This window comes from Microcaecilia unicolor, chromosome 2 (genome assembly GCF_901765095.1).
Source record: "Microcaecilia unicolor chromosome 2, aMicUni1.1, whole genome shotgun sequence".
Classification (NCBI taxonomy): domain Eukaryota; kingdom Metazoa; phylum Chordata; class Amphibia; order Gymnophiona; family Siphonopidae; genus Microcaecilia; species Microcaecilia unicolor.
The window spans coordinates 613,128,248-613,143,908 of record NC_044032.1 but is presented as its reverse complement, the minus strand read 5'-3'; the positions used below and the strand labels follow the sequence as shown (position 1 = coordinate 613,143,908).

The 15,661-nt window shown below is 43.9% G+C and overlaps 1 protein-coding gene across 3 annotated transcripts in view; it reads left to right on the top strand.

The window, feature by feature from the left end:
• TMEM154 (transmembrane protein 154) overlaps nucleotides 1-15,661 on the top strand; it is a 49,555-nt gene that overhangs the window by 19,610 nt on the left and 14,284 nt on the right. For all 3 annotated transcript variants that reach the window (XM_030191640.1, XM_030191639.1, XM_030191638.1), the window contains exons 2-3: nucleotides 119-346; nucleotides 9,032-9,059. In XM_030191640.1, the coding sequence (XP_030047500.1) occupies nucleotides 119-346; nucleotides 9,032-9,059 (256 nt within the window). The remainder of the gene's footprint in view (nucleotides 1-118; nucleotides 347-9,031; nucleotides 9,060-15,661) is intronic.

The following is a 15,661-nucleotide window of genomic DNA, read 5'->3' as shown; positions in this document are numbered from 1 at the left end:
AATGTCTGGCCAGTTTCAGTGTCCAACCTCCTTACTTTTAGGCTTCCTTCAGTGGTGAATTTGTTTTGCTAATATTGAAAAAAGTCATCCTTTTTTATAGCTAGGTTGTTGTTTTTAGGGGATGAATCTTCTGGAGAAGGAATCCTACCAACTGAAGGGCTGTTCAGCACCACAGGAGAGCCAAATGATGACAGTGGTGATGATGGACCCTCATCCGACCAGGACTTCACAGTCATACAGATGGCCTTAATGATTGGTGTTCCTGTGCTGGTAGCATTGGTACTACTCATCCTAGTAATCATTTGTCTTGTAAAGAATTGCAAAAGAGAAAGACCTAAGGAAGAAGGTAAGGTTTCTGGCTGGGGCTGGCACTGTTCCACTGAAACTCCTAACAGAGAGAGGCTCTCATATGTTACTTCTGCTGTCTTGAATGTGAGTTCTGAATATATCTTGTACTTGTGGCCTTGCTTCTTCTTCTGCTCAGCTTCCAAGTTGATTCAAGAGGGGGAATGCACTTCTCTTGTCTGTCAAAAACAAAGAAAGATAAAGCTTTAGGGCAGCCAGTGGAGGAAGTGCATGCAAATCTCTCTCATGAATATTTATTGTGGCTATCCTGAAAACCTGACTGGCTGGAGTGGTTCCAGGACCTGGGGGGGGGGGGTCCTCTTACTAAGCCGCAGTAAAAAGTGGCCTGCAGTACTGTAGGTGCATGTATTTGGCGTGTGCCAGGCCACTTTTTACTGCACCTACAAAAAAAAAATTAATGGGATAGGAAAAGGGCCTGCAGTAAAAATGAAACCAGCATGCACCAAAAACCAGCCTGAGCTCTTAACGTCATCCATTGATCTAGCGGTAAAGGCTCATGCGCTATGTGCGCAGTGACCGGTTGACATGCGCCAAGTGCCAATTACTGCGCACATAGGAGGAAATAAATACATAATTTATCCAGGCACTATGGGCACGTGCCAAATCTGAAATTACTGCCAGGAGAGCGCACTGGCCTGGCAGAAGTCTCATTTTGGTGCACACTGCATGAGCATAGAGCCTTGTAACCTCTTTGAGCAGGGACTGTCTTTCTTCTATGTTTGTGCAGTGCTGCGTATGCCTTGTAGCGCTATAGAAATGCTAAATAGTAGTAGTAGTAGTAGTAGCCTACCGTGGCTTAGTAAAAGGGCCCCCAGGTTTGGGAACCACTGCTTTACGGGTTAATATTCAGCATGGTTTTAGTGGGCAAGAGAGGCTGAGAAGGCTGGCTGCCGATATTCATCAGCACTTAACTGAGCAGTGCTGCTGAATATTGGCATTAATTGACCCTACAAAAATGCTCCTCCACCACCCCCAGTTACCAACAGGCTTTCCCCCTCAGCTTGGTGGTCCAGTGGTCAATGGGGCAGGAGCAAACCCTACTCCTGCCCTAAGAAGCTCTGTAGTAAAAATGACTGCCATGACTTCTAGTGGTAGTCTCACAGTACTACCACAAGACTTCGCGGTGGACATTTTTAATCCAGAACCACTAGGGGCAAGATAGAGTGGGATTTACTCCTGCCCCTGCAACCATTAGACCACCAGGCTTGATGTCCCCTTCCAGCGGGGAGAGCGGTTCGCCTGCCGCCGCTCCTCCCTGCAACAAAGCATTTTGCTCAGCCAACTCTCCTCGGATGGCAAAACGATCCATTGGGCCCAGCTCCAATCTCACAGAAGGAGCAGGGTTAACCCTCTGTCTTCCCCTTCTTTTGGGCATTAGAAAAACGTTAATAGGAATGTATCAGCAAGAATGAGGTGAGTCCGAGGAGCACTTTCACACACTTCCTATTCGGACGCCATCTTGCCTCGAGTTTTTTTTTTTCCGTCTGCCCCAGATCGCCCAGACCCGATGAGATGATTGGTCTGGTTGCAGGGGCAGACGAAGGCAGTGGATTGCCGAGCGTAGCAGTGCTGGGAGGCACTGCGGGAAACATCGTCGGAGAGCTGGGAGATGGAATGGAGGTGAAAGCTCTGAGTAATGGAGGAGTCCAGGAGGAGACACAATTTTCAATTAAGGTTTTGATGATGAAGAGACCGGAAAGAATTACCCTTGAAAATATTTGGGATGCCTTGGTGAGTCTTGAAAATTCTTTTACACGGAAAATAACTTCCATGTTAACGGTTACTCAGATGCTCCCGGGTAAAGTGGCAGAATTGGAAACACAAATTATACAAACTCATTCCTTTGAAAAAGAGATTAAGAGTGAAACAAATAAAATTAAGGAAAGTCATGCAGCAATGATTAAAGAAAATATATTGCTTCAAAGGAAAATAGAAAATTTAGAAAATCAACAAAGGATGAAAACTTTAAAGTTTATAAACGTTCCTAAAGTGCCTGCAGTGGCTCCTCTGATAACTTTTAAGAGGTACCTTTCAGAAGTGCTAAAAATCTCAGAACAACTTTATCCACCTGTTTCTAAAATATTATTTAGCACCATATGTTAAGAAATCAACGGAACAAATATTACCAAATATAGGAATTCCATTTGAGGAATTGAATTTAAATCTTTCACAGACAATAGAGGATGATTTAGTAGGTATACAACCTGCCACTTTAATTGTGGACTTTGTCCTTCAGCCTGACCCTGATTGGATTTTAAAGTCTTTCTTTAAACACTGACAGGAAGATTTTCTGAATTGTAAAGTTAAAGCTTTCCTGACATTTCGAGACAAACACAAGAGAGGCAACAGGCTTTTTTGAAACTTCATCTTCGTGTGCTTCAATTGGGTGGAACCTTTTGGCTTAAATTTTCCCTGTAAATGTGTTGTTAAGTTTCAATCTGTTAAATATGTTTTTTTCTGAAAGTGAACATTTGTTATCCTTCCTGGACTCTAGACAGGACTCAACTACACTTCCCCTGTTGACAACTCCTATTATATCTACTCCTTAAAGAATAATACTCGGAGTACCTTCTATTCATTTCTTAAAATTATCAGTAGATAAATCCTTGAATTGTGCCTTGCCCCAATTGTGGACTTTAGTAGTAACTCTCACTGAAAATATGTTGTATAAGATTATTTCCTAAAAAGTAGTGATGATACTCTTTTCTGTACAAGTTTTCTTGTAAAATAAAATGGAAATAAAAAAAATGAGTCACACAGAAATACGATATTACAAATTACTGTGTAATCATGATTTGGTAGTGTTTAGAGTTCAACAGTCTTGTGTGGATATCTGGGAAATATTTGATTTACTTCGGGGCTTTACTCCAAGACTCTAGTAGTTCCAGCATTAGAGCTGCAACCATCACATTGGTGGGGAAGAAAGGGTACAAAGCCTTTATTTGACCTTTGTCCTTTGACTGGATTGGTACTCAGGAACCCCAAACCCTTCGCCTTGCCTGAATACTAGGCCTTCTTTTTAAGTAGCAGAAAAGAGGAGGTGAAAAACTCCATCCCATTACATGACATTATTCTGGCATATTACTGTCCCCGCCAATATATTTCTAGATGGGGATAGATTTTGCATAAACCTCCCACTGTATATATCTCCCTTCATTTCATTGTACAGCTTCTCTAATCTTCAGAACTTCAGTAAAAATGGACCTGTAGGTATGAATGAGAGTACTGCGTACTCTTGGGATATAGAAAATAAAGGACAAGTGAGTTGTACTGTGAGAGGGGAAAAGGAGCATATGCTAGAAAATCAGTAAGTTTTTTTGGAAGCCAAGGAGAAATGGCATACTTTTAAATGCCCAAGCTTTACTCCGAGTAGCTTATCTAAAGTTGGAGTAAAAATATTAGTGATCTGTCTGTTGAGATGTGAAACAGAATGGGCCTATGTAATCCACCCTCAGTTTACAAGGGTTGTAGCAGAAAAGAAATGTGGTTTAAATTAAATTAAAATACTCCCAAGTTAAACTAGAAAGGAAAAGAAGGAAGAATACTTGTCACTGATGTTTGGAAAATTAATTACATGACACTTCATCACGCAAAATTTAATAACATGTCACTTAATCACCTATAGAAATAATATGTCACATAGGGGCTCATTTTAAAATGAGAAAAATTTCTCAAAAACGGCATAACATGGCATTTGGATATTTTTTTTCAAAGAAACGCCCAAATTGCAATTTTCAAAACTTGTATTTAAGATGTTTTTCTCTGCAGCATGTGCAAATCACAAGTGGGCGGGCTGGGGGTGGCATTTGGGTGTTCCCAAAACTTGGACATTTTTCTGCCATAATGGAACAAAGCAAAACGGCCAGGTCTAAAAGTTAGATGTTTTGGTCTAGACCTCTTTCAATCATGACTAATACATAAAGGTGCCCTAATTGGGTTTAAAAAAGGTTTCAACAAGTTCCTGGAGGGCTTAAAAAAGGTTTGAACAAGTTCCTGGAGGAAAAGTCCATAGTCTGCTATTGAGACAGACATGGGGAAGCAGCTGCTTGCCATGGGATTTGTAACATAGAATGTTGCCACGATTTGGGTTTCGGCCAGGTACTTATGACCTGGCTTGGCCACTATTGGAAACAGGATACTGGGCTAGATGGACCATTGGTCTGACCCAGTATGACTACTCTTATGTTCTTATGACCACTGGAGGGATTAAGGCATGACCCCCCCCCTTATTCCCCCAGAGGTCACTGATACCCTTCTACCCCTCAAAGATATGAAATAAACAGAACATACCAAGCCCTCTCATTCTCCCTGTCTCCTCAGCTCGAAACCTTGGGGTCATCTTTGACTCTTCTCTCTCCTTCTCTGATCATATCCAGCAGATCGCCAAGACCTGTCGTTTCTTTCTTTACAACATCCGTAAAATCCGCCCCTTTCTTTCCGAGCACTCTACCAAAACCCTCATCCACACCCTTGTCACCTCTCGTTTAGACTACTGCAATCTGCTTCTTGCTGGCCTCCTACTTAGTCACCTCTCCCCTCTCCAATCGGTTCAAAACTCTGCTGCCCGTCTCATCTTCCGCTAGGGTCGCTTTACTCATACTACCCAGAGCCGGTGGTGGGAGGCGGGGATAGTGCTGGGCAGACTTATACGGTCTGTGCCCTAAAGAGCAAAAGTACAAATCAAAGTAGGGTATACACAAAAAGCAGCAAATATGAGTTATCTTGTTGGGCAGACTGGATGGACTGTGCAGGTCTTTTTCTGCCGTCATCTACTATGTTACTATGTTACCCCTCTCCTCAAGTCGCTTCACTGGCTCCCTATCCGTTTTCATATCCTGTTCAAACTTCTTCTACTAACCTATAAATGTACTCACTCTGCTGCTCCCCAGTATCTCTCCACACTCGTCCTTCCCTACACCCCTTCCCGTGCACTCCGCTCCATGGATAAATCCTTCTTATCTGTTCCCTTCTCCACTACTGCCAACTCCAGACTTCGCGCCTTCTGTCTCGTTGCACCCTACACCTGGAATAAACTTCCTGAGCCCCTACGTCTTGCCCCATCCTTGGCCACTTTTAAATCTAGACTGAAAACCCACCTCTTTAACATTGCGTTTGACTCGTAACCACTCGCCTCCACCTACCCTCCTCTCCTCCTTCCTGTACACATTAATTGATTTGATTTGCTTACTTTATTTTTTGTCTATTAGATTGTAAGCTCTTTGAGCAGGGACTGTCTTTCTTCTATGTTTGTGCAGCGCTGCTTACGCCTTGTAGCGCTATAGAAATGCTAAATAGTAGTAGTAGTAGTAGTAGTTATGGCCAGACATATTAGAGCAGCAAGTAGGTCCTTGGAGTAGCCTAGTGCAGTGCACTGTAGAGAAGGAGACCCAGGCCCATATCCTCCTCTAACTGGTACATTTGTAGTGGATTGTGTGAGCCCTCCAAAACCCACCAAAAACCTGCTGTACCCAACTGTACACCACTACAATAGCTCTTATGCTTGTAGGTGTAGATGTAGTAACAGTAGGTTGTTGGTGGATTTTAGAGGGTTCCCCATACAATATAAGGGAGATGTGTACCTGGGACCTTTTATGCGAAGTCCACTGCAGTGTCCCTTATGGTGCCCCACTACTTTGCTGGGATGCCTTTGTGGCCAGTCTACTAAGAATTCTGACCCCCCCCCCCCCCCCCCCCCCCATAAATCCCAATGGGTTGTTTCCCTTGGACCTTTTTTTTCAAAAATGGTTCTAAACGATAGACACACTGAGTACAAAAACATCTAGTAAATGGCCATTTTCGAAACAAAAAGTTGGATGTTTTTCTGGTTTGAAAATGGCCATGTTTGCTACTGGATTTTAGGACATTTTTCCTAAACCATCCAAAATCGGATTTAGATGCCATATCAAAAATGCCCCTTTTAATCACCTAGCTAATCAAATACACAGGCATTTTAATACATATTGGGCACAAAGGGCTGTAGCTATAATGAAATAGAACATAGGTGACATTTTGGTAACAAAAACAGCAGTTATCTGTTCCATATGAGCATAAGAATAGCCATATTGGATCAGACTATAGAGTTAGCCCAGCCTGGGCCTAAGTGAAAGAAATGCAATCTGCCATCCAATTAGAGATGATGGTGACTCCCATCCTGTTGGGATCAAAAGAAACAAAAAGCTGGGTGGACTGTCTGTAGGACTTAGTCCACTCCAAGTAAAAGGCCAATGCTCATTTGCAGTCCAAGATGTGCAGTGCACTTTTGCCAGGATGGGCATGAGGTTTGGGAAAGAATGTTGGAAGAACAATTGATTGGTTTAGATTGAACTCTGGCAGGAACTTAGGGTGCGTGCAGAGAACTACTCCTTTGTGATGAAATTTAGTGTAAGGTGGATCCACCACTAGGGCCTGAAGCTCACTGACCCTGCAAGCTGAAGTAACAGCCACCAAAAATAAGACCTTCTAGTTCAAATACTTCAGATGACAAGAATCAAGCGGCTCAAAAGGAGCTTTCATCATCTGGGAGAGGACCATCTGACCAGACTACCTGGTCAGCACTTGCTCATTTGCCATATTTGGTTGCTGCCTCAAGTTCAGGGCAGGAACAAGAAAAGAAAAATTGTAATCTTCCTCTTCCCGCTGCCCATCTGCTCCCTTCTTTGCTTACCTGCCTGCCTGACTTGCTACCCCCGACTGCAAATGAAGAGAAACTACATGCAGGGCCAAAGAGCTGTGTGCACCACTGATGTTTCTGTCAGTCCACCCCAAACAGGAAGTTACATCATGGGGGCGGGACCAGCAGAGCCGACTGCTATATTCACAGCTCTACAGCTGGTTTCTCTTTATTTGCAGTCACCAAGTCAGGGAGGCAGCGGGTCGAGCAAGTGGGTAAGCAAAGGAGTGAGCAGGTGGGCGGTGGGGTGGAGAAATTCATAGGCAGAGGTGCCCATGAGTGAATGAGTGTCCAGATGGGGAAGAAAGAGAGAGTGATGGTGAAATCCTGGATGGGGGAGAGACAGAGGGAGCAGTGCTGGATGAGCATGATGATGGAATGCAGGAAGAAAGAGACAATGCTGGATGGTGGGGGAAGGAACAAGGCAGACAGTGGGGGCAATGTTGGATTAGGGTGGAGAGAGACAGAGAAGATATCCTGGATGGCCGGGGAAGGGGAGAGAGAGAAAAAGACAGAGAGGTGATGTTGGTTGGGGAGAGAGAAACAGAGGGGAGATGTAGCATGGCCAGTACCAGAGACAGAGATGGGGGAGATGATGCATGGCAGGGAGAGAGGGACAGGAGATCCTTGAATGCAATCTAAGACTATTTTTTTTTGTGGCAAAAGGTGGAGGAAGAATATTGGGTTGTGTTCAGCACCCCCAATCATTTTGAAAAGGTGGCTCCTCTGCATAAAGTCATATAAATAGCTTATCTATATACCTTTATGCAGCTGTCAGACTATCAGGCTAATTTTCGAAAGAGAAGGACGTCCATCTTTCGACATAAATCGTAAGATGGACGTCCATCTCCCACAGACGTCCAAGTCGGTATAATCAAAACCCGATTTTGGACGTCTCCAACTGCAGTTCGTTGCAAGGACGTCCAAATTTCAAGGGGGCGTGTCAGAGGCGTAATGAAGGCGGGACTTGGGCGTGCCTAACACTTGGACGTCTTTGACCCATAATCGAAAAAAAACAAGGATGTCCATGACGGACACTTCGTTTTCACCCAGACCTGTTTTTTTTTACGAATAAGGCACAAAAAGGTTCCTGAAATGACCAGATGACCACCGGAGGCAATCGGAGATGACCTCCCGTTACTCCCCCAGTGGTCACTAACCCCCTCCCACCCTCAAAAAACATCTTTAAAAATATTTCGTGCCAGCCTCTATGCCAGCCTCAAATGTCATACTCAGGTCCATGGCAGTGCATGAAGGTTCCAGGAGCAGTTTTAATGGGTACTGCAGTACACTTCAGACAGGCAGACCCAGGCCCATATTCCTCTTACCTGTTACATTTGTGGAGGAAACAGTGAGCTCTCCAAAACCCACCACAAACCCACTGTACCCATATATAGGTGTCCCCCTTCAGCCGTAAGGGCTATGGTAGTGGTGTACAGTTGTGGGTTTTGGGGGCTCAGCACTTCACTGCAGTGCCCCCTAGGGTGCCCAGTTGGTGTCCTGGCATGTCAGGGGGACCAGTGCACTACAACTGCTGGCTCCTCCCATGTCCAAATGGCTTGCATTTGGACGTTTTTGACTTGGACGTCTTTGGTTTCAAAAATCGCCGAAAGTTAAAGACATCCAAGTCCAAGGACATCCACATTTAAGGATGTCCTTGGATTTGGACGTCTTTGACGGTATTTTCGAAACGAAACATGGACATCCATCTTGTTTCGAACATATGGTTTTCCCTGCCCCCGGATTTGAACATTTTACAAAGACATCCCAAACATAGATGTTTCTTTCGAAAATGCCCCTCCACATATCTGTTAATGGAGAAATATGTGCCCCTGATGTAAAAAAAAAAAAAAAATTTTTGAAACAACTGGATCTTATTCATCATGTGTTAAGTTCCTGCTAGATTTTAGATTTTATTCATTGAAAGAGAATGAAAAACTATAATCCTTTTAAGGAAAATCTTGCATAATTAACTTTTAAATCTTTTTATTTTAGATAATCCTGCAGGTGAAAATATCAAAAGGTAAATTGCATAATTATATGTTGAACTCAGGGGAAAATCTTTATAAATTTAACTTCCATGAGTAAGGCATGTTTTACATCCAGAAAATGGCTTTTATAAAACTGTATGTGTATATACATGTAAAAAGTAGATGCACAGAAAGAGTATATCCTCTTGTACTTAAACTGCATATATGTACTTTGGATGGAGATGCATTGTGCATGCATATTCTGTATAATACCATACTCAAGTAAATGCACAAATTTATACATGCCTCTGATCGTGTAACTTTGAGCAAGAGGATTTGTGCATTACTGGGATGGTTCTGGGTGTCTGTTTTATAAGAGGACACATGGGTGTCTAATTTCCTTTTATCAAATAAGCATAAGCACTCTGGCAATCCACTTAGGCATCCTGTTATAAAATATGCCCTTACGCTAGAATTCAAAAAGGCATGCTTTTAATAATATATTTACGTTATCAGATATCATGGCTACATCTAATAATAAATACATGGTGTCCCAAGGATAAATAGATGCTTCATACCATTAAGGTAAAAGGAAAAGCATTGTGTGCAAGTTAACAGAAGTGCTGGAATATGAACACAAGACTCCCCTGCACTGAATGATCTTGGGCTTGACATTTATTTCTCATTATCTCTATGTTTGACCTTACTATACTCTTCCTTCTGGACTTGCTGTATGTATAATATTTTGTATGTGAACTCTTCATTAAAAGTAAAATTTAGCAGGACAGAGACCAACTGAAAATGTCAAACACTGAGGAAATATATGGCCATCCTAAATGAACATCAAGAAACACCTTATATTAATTACTTTATAAATCACAATTATTTTCAATTCTTTCTTTCCAGATTATAAGTGCCTAGAGTGAATTTTTTTTTCTCAGAAAGGAAACAAGAAATAAACTTAACCACTTAGAGAAGCAGTGCACAGTTCAACATGGTTGCGTGAAACATAGAAACATAGAAAATGATGACAGATAAAGGCTGCATGGCCTATCCAATCTGCCAATCTCCATAAGAGATTCCATATGTCTGTCCCAAGTTTTCTTGAATTCAGATACAGTCCTGGCCTCCACTACCTCCACCAGGAGGTCATTCCACACATCTATCACCCTTTCTGTAAAGAAGTATTTCCTTAGATTACTTTTTGAGTCTACTCCCTTCAACTTTAATCATATACCATCTTGTTCCAGAGCTTCCTTTCAGTTGAAAGAGACCTGCCTCCTGTGCATTTATGCCGTAGAAATATTTAAATGTCTCAATCATATCTCCTCTCAATCATCTTTATCATGAGTCTAGGAGGGTGAACCCTTGGGCCGGCACCAGGCTCCCAACTCAGAGGTCAGTGGGGACCCGATGGGCGGCAGACGAGTCACTTTTTGACTGGAGGAGTCAAACAGATGACTCTGAAAAGAGCTCTTAAGGGCGGGCCCGGTAGAACCGGGACCTGGAATGGCTCTGAAAACAGGGTTACCAAGGCTGGGCAGAAGACAGGAACACTGGGCTGGACTGGAAGCAGGAATGCTGAGGCAGGAGACAAGAATGCAGGGCTGTACTGGAAGCTGGAATACTAAGGCCATACATTCTTTTTGGCTGGACAGAAGACCACCGAAAAATCAAATCAGGAAAAGAACAGAAACCACTGGGCCTGGCAAGGAGTCAGTCTTTGGGCCTCTTGAAGATATAGAAGATTCTTATGATCTGTAGTAACAGTAGATAGGTGTTTGGTGCCATTCCTCTAATGCCATCTTAATGGCAAGTAGCTCCTGGTCTTCAATCATATAGTTTCTCTCAGAAGGCGAGAATGTCTTGGGGAAAAAAGGCACAGGGTAGTAACTTGCCACTGACATCTGACCGGACAGGATGGCACCAGCACCAATAGACGATGCATCAATTTTGACAAAGAAGGGCCTCTCTAGATCAGGGTGATGAAAAATCGAGGCTGTCGTGAAGGCCTGTTTCAGGAGATCAATGGCATTGCCTCTTCCAGCCAGTCCCAAGTGCTAGCTTCCTTCCGAGTCACAGTGGTGAAGGGCACGGAGATGGTAGAATAATTCTGGATAAACTGGCAATAGTAGTTTGCAAAGACCAAGAATCAAAGTAGACCCAATGCCCCTGGGGGCGAGGCCAGTCATGGATGGTGGTGAGTTTTGCCGGGTCCATCTTCAGGCCTTGGTCAGAGATGATATAGCCCAGGAAGGGTAGTTCATTCTGGTCAAAGATACATTTCTCTAATTTAGCTTATCAGCTATTTCCACACAGCCAATGCAAGACTTGTTTAACTTGTTCCCGATACTGGGCAAGCATTCTGGAGAATTTCAGGATATCATCCAAGTATATCAGGACACATCTGTAGAGCAGATCCTGAAAGATGTCATTTACAAAGTTCTGAAAGACAGCTAGCACATTGGAGAGACTAAATGGCATGACTAGGTATTTGTAGCGGCAATCCCTGGTGTTGAAGGCTGTCTTCCATTTGTCTCCATCATGGATACAGAAAAAGTTTTATGCTCCTTAAAGGTCCAGTTTATGCAAGCCCCTTGAAAATGGTCCAACTACTCAGTTATCAGTGGAAGAGGGTATTCTTGATCGTGATGGCATTTAATACATGATAGTCAATACAAGGACGAAGGGTCCCATCCTTCTTTCACATGAGGAAGAACCCCGCCCCAGCTGGGGAAGTGGAGGGGTGAACAAACCCCCTCTGGAGGCTGTTTGCAATGTAGGCCAATATGGCCTCAGTCTCAGGGACGGATAGCAGGTAGACCCTACCCCTGGGAGGTATTTTTCATGGCAGGTTGATTGGGCAATTGTAATCCTGATATGGGAGAAGGGTCTCAGCCTGATTCTTAGAAAATATATCAGCATAGTTATGGTAAACCTGGGGTAACTCCTAGGAGCCTCCAGCCCACTGGTGGCCACAGAAATGGCTGGAAGCACCAAATTGAGGTAACAATGAAGGCAGGGCGTACTCCAGGCTGCAAGCTCTCCCCAGGATTGTGCTTTTGAAGTCAGGGGAGTCCTAGAATAATGGGGTTGACTGCCATCTGGAGGATGTATAAGACAATGGCTTCTTGATGAAGGGCCCCAACTCTCAAGTGTAGGAGCACTGTTTTAGCCTTAATATGCTCCTGTAAGTTTCCATATACTGAGGAAACCCATATAGGCCTAAGGAGTTCCTGGGTAGGAATGTTGTAGTGCCGGCCTAGGGCTTCATCAATGAAGCTCCCTCCCACTCCAGAATCGATGAAGGCCTCCATAATAGGTGACACCTGGTCTAACTTCAGGGTAGGAGGAACCAGGAATTGAGTGTGGGGAATCTGTGCATGAACCCCTAGTCTGCTTCCCCAGCCAGGACTAGAACAGAGAGTTTCCCAGGTTCTTGGGGCATTGTGGCCTTTCCACAATACAGCTACAGATTCTGGATTCACCGTCACTGTTTCTCCTGGTCAGAAGCACTGGCTCTCCAGATTTGACAGAAGTAGTCTTAGTAGGCAGGAGGGAAGCATGGGAGCTAGGTGGACCATTTTGCGGAAGGATTGATGCTCCAGGGCCCAATCTTGAAACCAGATGTCTGAGTACACAGATGGATAAGGTCGTCCAACATCATCAGAAGGTCCCATCCAGCCAGTTCATCTTTAATCTGGGAGGCCAGCCCCTCCCATAACACAGTGTCCAGGCTTTCATTATTTCACTCCAGTTCAGAGGCTTTGGAAGAGGTCTTCCCTGGTTTCTCAAAGATCCTCCACAACTATTCCAGAAATTCCTTTAGATTGTTCAGTACTGAATCGTTCCGCTCCCAGAGTGGAGAAACCCAAGCCAGGGCTGGGCCAGAAAGAAGCAAGATGATATATGCCACTGAAATGAAGTCCCATGCCTGGAGCTCAAAGATTGTCTGGAATTGATTGAGAAACCCCCTACAGGCCTTTTGCATTCCTATCATACCAAGGTGGGGGTGCTAGTTGGACCCCAGAGGCTACCGGGGTATGTACCAGACCAGAGCCGACAACTGGGTATGTAGGATCCGCGGCCTGAGGTGACACAGGCCTCTGGAGGTGGTCCATGCATAGGGTCAGCTCCTGGACTGCACCAGAGAGCTACTGGAGTTGGAGAGCTAGCTGTTGAAGCAACTGCAAGGCTGGTGACTCAGTCAAGCTCATGGCCTTTGCAATCTGCCACAAGTCTAGGAGGGTGAGCCCTTGGGCTGGGGAGACCCAATGGGTGGTAGACGAGTCACTCCTTGATTGAAGGAGTCCAACAGATTGCTCTGAAAAGAGCCCTTGAGGGCAGGCCCGGCAAAACCGGGACCTGGAATGGCTCTGAAAACAGGGCTACCAAGGCTGGGCAGGAGACTGGAACACTGAGACTGGAGACAGGAACGCTGGGCTGGACTGGAAGCTGGAATGCTGAGGCAGGAGCAGGAACACAGGGCTGGACTGGAAGCTGGAATGCTGAGGCAGGAACGGAAGACTGGCAGCTACACTGGGCAGGTAGGCAGTTACAAAGGCAAGGTGGAAGGGGTCAGGATGCCTTAAATTCCCCAGCTGGATGACATCATTGGGGGGAGGCCGGTGCCTGTTTGAGGCTGCTGGCCCTTTAAATTCCTTGCTTTTGCACACACACATCTAAGAGGACCTGCCCCTGCTGGTGTTATGATGCAGCGGGGTGAGGGCTGATCTAGGGAATTCCGTAACAGATGGGGACAACCGTGCATTTGGTTCCCCGTGATGGAGGAGGTAGCAGAGGCCCCAACAAAGCAATGGGTAAGTCAGGAAACAGGGGCATGGCCATGGCAGTCTTTCTTCCAAGGTATACATATTGATATCTATATGCCTGTGTTTATGTGCCTTATGATGAATACCACTGATCATTTAGTAGCCAGGAAATTACTAGCTTTGGCCTGCTCTCTAATTTAATCTGATCTAATTTGACTTTTATAACCCATTAACTCTGTAAGAAGGTCCAAAGCGTCTTAAATAGCTAACAAGAAAAAATACATAAAATAACAGGAGTAAAACAGCAAACATTAAAACCACTACATTACTGATAATTAATCAGATACTTATCATATAAATGCATATTTAAAATTTTACTAAATAAAAATAGGAATGTTTCTTAGGCTGCAAAGCCTATATCCTTAAAAAACTTCAGACCGCCCAAATACAGCAGCAAGACTCATCTTTGGCAGATCATGTTTTGACAGTGCAACTCCTCTCCGTGCAAGACTGCACTGGCTCCCAATCAAAGAACGTATCAATTTCAAAGCCCAGACTTTAATCCACAAGATAATACACGGAGAATCTCCGAACTATATGATAAATCTGGTCGACCTTCCAGCAAGAAACATGTCTGTATCCTCATGAAAGTACCTCAACCTGCACTACCCCAGCTGTAAAGGTCTGAAGTACAAAACTTATTATGGATCCAATTTCTCCTTCCTGGGCAGCCGTTTATGGAACGATCTCCCTAGACCTATCCGAGCAATCCATGACCACCTACCATTCAGAAAAGCACTAAAACCCCATCTATTCAAACAAGCCTACCCAAAAGACCCAGATTAATCTCATGAACCCATCTACCTTACATATACTGAAGAGAAAACGACATTGACCCAGAATCTATCTCCCACCTTACCCTCCTCTCTCTATCACCTGTCTCTACCTACCTACTCATCCTATTACTACCCATACATCCTTCTATTATGTTATACTTAATTTCCTACATTACATAACAAAATTCTGTGTTACCTATTACTATGTAAGCCGCATTGAGCCTGCTTTTAGTGGGAAAGTGCGGGATACAAAGATAATAAATAAATAAATAAATAAATTCCAATGGTAAACCATTCCATGTTGAAATCGCCTGGAAGAAGCTTTCTAAAATTCTTTTGAAATGTATGCCTTTGTTGCCCCGCCCCCAGTCTTGTTATATAACCGCTCCCCCCCCCCCCCCCAAATAAACCAAACACCAAAAAGTTTTGTTTTATAAAGGGCAAAACAGATCACAATAGAAACGTTATCATTTTTAAGGCAAAGAGCCACTACATTTCAGTAATTATCAAGAAACTGTAGTGCAAAGAGGGTTAGTTACAAAATAAATTTAGCAAACTGTTTCAAATATCCAACAACTGCGCTCAAATAACGCTAAGCCAGGTAGAAATCCCAAGTAGAAATATACTTAAAGCAACACAATGCAAGCAAAGAAGGAATTAGAAAGGTTTTAAGCACCAGCAGGCTGTTTGGCTTGTGGGCCATGATTTGCCTACCTTGATGTACAATCTCAGCAATACAGAGGATCAAACACATTCAATCCACTTCCTTAGCTGCATTTTCTTCACTTACAATCAGGCAGGCTTGAGTTTGGGGGGTTATATTGCAGCTACGGTGGCTTCAGTAGCCTGCATGAGATCAACCTTCATGGAGGAAATATGCAGGGCTGCAACATGGACATCTGTGGATCTCAGTACTGTTTGGGACAGGACCAGGGCAGCCTCTAAGGGGGCCTCAATGCATTTAGCCAGTTGTTCCTCCAGAATCTCATTGGGGATTAGAATTCAACTCCAAACCCACCTAGACCCTAAGAGAAAAAAAAAAAAGAA